An 8,100-nucleotide genomic window follows, 5' to 3' on the forward strand; every position below is an offset into this window, starting at 1 on the left:
CTTTTAAAAATACTAATTTCCACGTTATTAATGCGTAACTTTCAGGTTTTCACTGAAATAAAGTGTTGAAATAATTTATGGTTATTTTCTGAAATGACAAGTGAAAGGCATGTATGATGAAAACTTCAAGCCTTTGAAGAAATAAATTGATGTAGATATCAGAAAATATTAATATCTCCTATGTTCATGGATCAGTAGGAATAAGATAGTAAAAAGGGCCATCTTCCCAAAAGAAATCTACAGATTCAATGCAATCTCCATTAAAATTCCAAAAGAATTCTTCACAGACCTTGAAAGGATGATTTTCAACTTCATATGGAAACAGAAAATAAATCAAGACAGCTTAAAAAAATCAAGAACAATAAAGGAAATGCACGAGGTCTCACAATTTCTAATCTTAAATTATATGAAAAAGCAATAATAATAAAAACAGCATGATATTGACATTAAAAGCAAGCATGTTGATCTGCAGAATTAAACTGAAGACACAGGCAAAAATTAACATTTCTATGTACACCTGATTATTGATGAAGAAGTGAGAAATTCATACTTTAAAAAATACAGCAGTTTCAACAAAAAGTGATGGTCAAACTGGATGGCTAAAAATTGAAAAGTACAAATGGATTTAAACCTATTACCTTTTATAAAACTCAACTCCAAATGTATCAAAGACATTACTTGGGTGACCAAGAACCAGAGTCTACATATCCCAAAGTGCAAGGGCACTGTATTATTATAGGGACACAAAGAAAATTTTAGGATTATGAGGGAGTTGGTGAGGCTATATTTTCTGAGCCAGTTGCTTTGCAACCATTCTTGATGTTGGATCATCTGGGCCAGGGTGTCATTGGAGACCTTTCAGGGGGTCTTGGCTTCTCAAACCTAATGCACCTTAATCTGCAACAAATCCACAGACTCTTGCATTCTTTGAAACAAAAGCAGAGCCTCCTTTCCAAAGCAACATATATTTAGATCCAAATTTTGAAGTCAAGGTACCTTTAAAATATACATATTGGTTTAACTCAACTGCCATTACAACTAAATGTCTTTCTGCACTTAAAAATATCAAAGACAACACAATTCAGATTCTCAATGTAATATCCATCTTTACATGGCTTATTTTTATACTACCTTTACTGTCTCTTTAAAGAGTTTATTTTTTAAAACTATTTCTTTATATTACCATCTATATTCATACTTCTCTATTCTAAGCCTATGTATATTTTTACACATAATGTAAACTATTCCTTTTGAATCTGCCTTATTGTGAATCTATTGTTTTAAACTGTAGTGATTAGTACTGAATGACCCAACTTCTTCCACCTCAGCTTTCCAACATGACAATAATACATTTACCACCAGCTGTGGAGGAACCATGCTCACCACTGGACTCTGGGAGGCAGTGGGTCTATGCCTCTATCAAATCTGCCTATAGCCCCACCTCTCTCTCTTTTGTAGCAAAACCTATATCCACCAAACACCATATTGTATAACTTACAGAAGAAACCTCTGTGTAACTCTGCAGGAATGTGCCTCCAACCTGCCATAAAGTAGCTCAAGCAAGCAGACTGTGGCTTGAGAAAGACAACTAGAAAGTTGTTTTTAGCTCCATTTTAGGATCTTCTTTCTAAGATTTTAAGTGGAAATTCTTGTCCCACATTCTGGCACCATAGATATCTAGCTGAGATGATCCAGTTTCACAGACTTCTTGAAGAAGGACATAAGATAAATCCTGAACTTAGGCATTATGCACAGACTGGACAATAAATGATATAGCTACCTTTGCTAGAATTTGACAATTCACCTGAAATTTTCTTTTCAGAATAAAGATGCCTTCACCCTTATCCAGCAAGAAGTAATTTTTTTAGTTCTTTTTTATCATATTTGTGTTTTAATTTTACATATCAGCCATGGGTTCCCCTGTCCTCTCCCCTCACTCCAACCACCTTCCCCCCAGCCCATCCCCTCCATTCCCATCTCCTCCAGGGCCAAGACTGCCCTGAGGATTCAGCTCAAGAAGCAGTTTTAAGAAAACAACACCCACATTCCCAAAGAGGTGGTTTGGGGAGTGTGGTTTTTGGTCTTTTAATGGATTTGGGGTCTGGGATAATTTTCATTGTTTAGGAGGATTGGTTAAAAGTTGTTGTTAAGGGTTAGGAAAAGGGCTAAGCAAAGGAGAATAGATTTAAGGTTTTTGTTTAAAAAAAGATAAGGGGCTGGGTATTTGTTTTAGTCGTAGAGTGCTTGCCTAGCAAACACAAGGCCCTGGGTTTGATCCTCAGCTCCAACAACAACAACAAAAAAGATATATAAAATCTATAGAATAGATGGTAGATTATTGAATCTACTCTGAAATTAAAGAGAAGATATATGTACAATATAGATAAAAAGATATATTATTGAATCTACATTTAAAAGACAATTACTAGTTTTAAATACTTTACATTGGATTGGATTATTGTATGCAAATTATATATATTGAGATTAAGATTATTAGAAAATGCTATACATAAATTTCTAATCTTGTTCATTTTATTGTCCTTATACATTTCATTTAACAATGTAATGGTATTTGCTAATCATTGAATGTTATTATTACCAACTATTAGGATATAAATTAAATGAAAGTTAGACATTACAATTGAACTGGTAGTCATATTAGGTTTGTTTTCAAGGTTGAGCATATATATTTTAGATAGATGGGTCATCTTCAAACCCTTCAGACATCTACAGAATATGGCATTAAAATGTTTTAATGACTTAGAACGTTTTTTTTTTTCTTTCTTTTTTTTTAATGACTATGAGACTTGATGGCTCCTGACAGCACCAATCTATTTCAGAGAAGATATGAGCCTTGAAGAAACTGCATATGGAGCTAACTTTCATTGTGGCAAAAGTTAGCCACTGGAAAACAAAGCATCCTCTAATCAACTGCTGACAAATAGGACAAAATGGACAGACAGAACATGAAACAAAGGTTGTGGCTTTAACAACAGGCATCTTCTGAGGCCAGGAAAATATGGTACCATCTTGAAGTAGCCTTTGCAATCTGGAAAATGTACAGTGGCCCTTTCTTTGAAGGCAGCTGAACTGGCAGTGGACCGATGATTCTGTTGTGCAGTGGAATAGTAGCTGAAACAGTTAATCTTGAAAGAGTAACTAAGCTGACAGAGTCTAGCCTCTCAATAGTAAACTGGCATTTAATAAAAGAGATGAAGCCACCCACAAGCCAAGAAGAATGGGATGCAGAGAAGAACAAGATGCTGAGATGAAGCCAACCATAAGCCAAGAAAAATGGACAAGCTGAATTACAAAAACATCAACAATTTCTAGAATTTAAAATTCTGAATCATAAAAGGATGCTAGTGGAATTCATGTGTCTCTGGTACATGGACTACTCTGACCGAATGTGAGGTCAAACTGTAGGCCTTGTGGACATCCTACTTCACAAAAAAATCTATCAGATATGCTAAGCCTGTAGGCTGAAGATGATGCCCAAACATTGCAGAGAAACCTTGGATGACGGTCCAGACAGCTGGCTGCTTGTGTCAAATTACAATTTTTTGGAAGCCACTTGTGTGTACTTCCTGTTTTATTAGATAATATTATTTCCCTCTTGGGTCTCTGAGGAAGTTGAAGATTAGATAGTTATAGTTAGTTGAAGACTATATAGTTATAGTTATAAGTTATAGTTAAAGGTTAGAACATTGTAGTTACAGTTTTCTTTGTTAAGAATTTCAAAAAGAAACTCACTAAAGATGTGTAAGTGATAAATTTGAACATCATAACATAGTTCTCTGTTAGTAATATAAGTTAGGATAGAAAGTGAATTAGGTGCATTTTGGACTTACCAAAATTGCATAGATAATGAAATATTTTCTCTGATTGTATCAAATGCAAATAGACTAGACTTTGTTTATGTATTTATTGCTTGTATATATTATAAATAGTTATTGTACTTATTGTATGTATTTTTTCTTATATTAGTTATAACTTTTTTTCCTTTTTTCTTTTTATTAGAATAGAAGGGGGAAATGTGATATTTTATTTGTGCTGAAATGTGATTTTATTTGTATGGTAATAAATAAAGTTGTCTGGGGATCAGAGCTAAAAGCAACCCATTTAGCAGAAGTCTGTCAGTGGTGGTACATGCCCTAAATCTGATCACATGGCAAGCAGTCATATGGTTGAGTTTAGAGCCAATGAGAAGGCAGAACAGAGAGGCAATAAAAAGACAGGTCACAGAGGAGAAGGTTTCTCTCTTAGGGGAAGTGACTGCAGCAAGTAGTAAGCTAAAGGGAATCATGGCTTAGACTTTAACTCTGTATTTGGCTCTGTGTTTCTTATTTACTAAGACCATTTAGAATTTCAACTACATGAGCTATCTATTGAGAAGTAAAATGGCAGGATATTAACTTCTTTGTAGACAAATGATTTGCAAATGCAGGTTCCTTTTAAATTTGGGGCCTGCCTTTTCCGTGAAGACAATTTAAAAATGGTATATATTCATACTTGCCTATCCTTACTTTTATTGTTTGTACCCTTGCTATGTTCTCTCTAAATTGAATATAAAGAAATAAATGTCAGAATTTATCTGTGATTTGTATTTCTTCTAATGTCAAAGTGCACATTTCATGTATAACATTTTAAGTTTTTGAGCTTATATTGATGCATGACATAAGAGTCCAATTCTATTGTTTTCATGGGTCATGAAGATTTTCTTGGATCATTTACTTTAATATAGTAACACTTCCCCAATGTTTTCTCTCAATAACCTAACAGAAAATCATTATGGAAAATGACTGGGTATTATTTAGTTTCTTTTTATAAGATTCATTCCACTGTTTCTTTTGGTTTATATCTGATTTTATACTTGTAGCTGTTTATAATATTTTATTTAATAGGTCATTGTAATATATTTTGAAGCTAGAGGATTTGGACCACACTGGCCTTGAACTCAGAGATCTGCCTGCCTCTGCTTCCCTAGTGCTGGGATTAAAGACATGTGCCACCACTGCCAGCAATGACCTTTCTTATGTTGTGATTATTCTTCAAAATCTATTGATCTAAGGTTTCTTTTTCTTTGGTTTGTTTTATCCTAAATGGATGATGAGATTAATCAAAAGACTTTTTTATACCTATTAGGATGATAGCAAAAGCCATTTTTATACATATTAGGATGAGCATGCATTTTGTCTTTCATTATTTTTAATAAACAGTAGTATAAAAACTTTATAAATATAATGATATATCAAAATTAACCAGACTAAAAATCTGCTTTATATACCTTAAATATTTGTACACTGTGTAAACGTGTTTTGCTTAAAATGGTATAATAAAGAGCTAAATGGCCAATAATTAGGCAGGAGGTATAGGCTGGACTTCGAGGCACAGAGAGGAAGTAGGAAGAACAATCTTGTTGCATGAAAGAATTGTAAAGAAACACAGAGGAATCAAGATGGGAGGTATATTACAGAATGTAAATTAATATAAATGTATAAAATAAAAACATAAGAACTATAAATGAATATAAATCTATGATATAAGAGCTAGTTAGGACAAGCCAAAGCTAAAAGCTGAGCCTTAATAATTAATAAGAAGTTTCCATGTCATTATTTGGGAACTGATGATACAAAGAAAGACTTACTATACATGAAGTCCAGTGTGGAAGCATGAATATTTAAACTTAAGGCCTGCGAAAGCTAAGAAAAGTTCTGGACAAGTAGTCAGGTGTGGATTTGTACTCTTAAACTCTCTCAGACAGTCTGATGCATGGCAGCATCCCAGCCACTACCTGCAGGTTGGATCCAATGACTAGCACCATGTACCAGCACCATGCACTAAGATGAGAGGTAGGAGCTGACATGGCCATTTAAAATTTGCCTCATGCCATTAGAGATCATTGTAGATGCTTAGTGAAGCCAGATCCAAACACAGAAATCGTCTAAAAAGTATGTTTTAAAACGTGCTTAGATTTTGAGGAAGAAAAGAGTATGGGTATAGACAGTCATAGAAAAATAAATAAATGGTTTAAAAACTAATAAAGGAAAGTCTTTAAAGAGAGTTTAAAATAACATAAAGAGAATAAGCCACAGGAAGATGGGAAATATAACACTATTTATGGATCCTGTTTGGAACTTTGATGACTTTGATTTTTTAAAATCCTATTGTACAAATCTAATAGCTACTGAGAGACATTGGATTATGAAAACTGCCAAATTAAACCAACATATATTTAAAAGAATGTCTTAACTTCTAAATGGAAGTCAGAATATGTTGCATTGGGGGGGAGGTTATGCCTTTTTTCCACAGGAAACAAAAAGTTGTGGTTCTCTTCAAAATTAATAAAGATCATATTTGATCAGTGGAGATATAATGAGGATCTCAATTACAGGTATGAGGGAAAAAGCCAAGAAATGCTACAAGACAGGTGATGTATAAGCTGATCCCTTGATATAGGAACAGCTCTGAGACTGGATGAGACATGACAAATCTTGTTTGCTAAGTAGTCTTCCTCATGATTTATTACTACATGTCATCCTTTCATATGGCATAGATAGATGTTTGGTTATATAGTCCAAACAAACTTATAAACTTTACAGATGTGTTTTGCCTGCTCAGACATGAAACAAAAAATCATCTTTAACTGACTTATGCACACTGCACATCCAATACTTTGTTACTGTAGATATATGTTGCATTTAAAAGTTTATTTGTTTTTAGAAAAAAAATTCAGATACCAATAGACAAGTAGTCCAGATGATCAAACCTATTAGAATGCCTCTGTTGCAGTTTTCTCAAAATTCTGCATCCTGAATATCTTCAAAGCTGCTAGCTGAGATGATTGCCTCACAGACTATCAAGTCAAGACCTCAGGTATGTGCTATAGTTTCCCGTCAAACAGAGTGTATATATATATATATACAGAGAGAGAGACAGAGAGAGACAGAGAGAGACAGAGAGAGACAGAGACAGAGAGACAGAGAGAGACAGAGACAGAGACAGAGAGGAACAGAATCCGACAGAGATGAGTCAGTACCAGAGCTCGAGGAACAAGACTCCACACAGACAACCACACAACAAGCCCAGCTGGCTGCAGCATCTGAAATCGATGACGAACCTGTCAGTAAAGCAAAACAGAGTCGGAATGAAAAGTCAAGGAAGTCTATGTCCAAACTGGGTCTTCGACAGGTTACAGGGGTTACTAGAGTCACTATCCAGAAATCTAACAATATCGTCTTTGTCATCACAAAACCAGATGTCTACAAGAGCCCAGCTTCAGACACCTACATAGTTTTTGGAGAAGCCAGGATTGAAAATTTTTCTCAGCAAACACAGTTAGCAGCTACTGAGAAATTCAAAGTTCAAGGTGAAGTAGTTCCAAACATTCAGGAAAATACTCAGACTCTGATTGTACAGGAGGAGAGTAAGGAGAAAAAGGTTGATGAAACAGATGTGGAGGTGAAGGACATAGAATTGGTCATGTAACAAGCAAATGTGTCACGAGGAAACTGAAAAACATCAGTAATGATATTGTAAATGCTATTATGTAATTAAAAATGTAACTATTTGACAGCAAGGACACTTTCATTCTCTGCCTCTCCTCTCCCTTTTTTGCTGTTTCGAAAGTGGAACTACAGCTTGAAATTTGTACTGTTTCTATCACTAATAAAGCTATGGCTTCTTGTTGGAAAAACAAAAGAAATCATAGAAGGGTAGATTATAGAATATATTTTCAAACTAAAAAATAAAAACAACTACTAGTCTCAAATATTTTACATGGGTATTGATTTTTGTACATTGATTCAAATTTCAGGTTACTTTGTTAGAACATACTCTATATATTTCTACTCTTGTTTAAGATATGTTTGTATATTAATATGAATTTAAATTTATTGGTGTTTATTTAAAGTATTGTGCCTAGGAAGCTTATTTAAAAATGTAAAGTTCTAGTCCTTGAAAGATATTTAGAATAATTAAGGAATACAGAGTACCAGTTAGTCATCTATAATAATTAAATGTGTAGTTGTATTTCATATATTTTTCAGATCAAATAGAAAAATATTTAAAATAATCTTCAAACACTTCAAAGGCATAAAG

General features: G+C 34.0%; 1 protein-coding gene across 1 annotated transcript; it reads left to right on the top strand.

Annotated features, from left to right (window-relative positions):
* Nucleotides 1-7,008: 7,008 nt before the first annotated feature.
* Nucleotides 7,009-7,553, top strand: LOC118574765 (nascent polypeptide-associated complex subunit alpha-like; the record flags this gene model as incomplete). Its single annotated transcript, XM_036175655.1, is given in 2 exon segments — nt 7,009-7,501; nt 7,504-7,553. Coding segments are annotated over 2 exon segments (543 nt in total), but the record flags the coding sequence as incomplete, so codon positions are not given.
* Nucleotides 7,554-8,100: the final 547 nt, after the last annotated feature.

This window comes from Onychomys torridus, chromosome X (genome assembly GCF_903995425.1).
Source record: "Onychomys torridus chromosome X, mOncTor1.1, whole genome shotgun sequence".
In the NCBI taxonomy this organism is placed as follows: domain Eukaryota; kingdom Metazoa; phylum Chordata; class Mammalia; order Rodentia; family Cricetidae; genus Onychomys; species Onychomys torridus.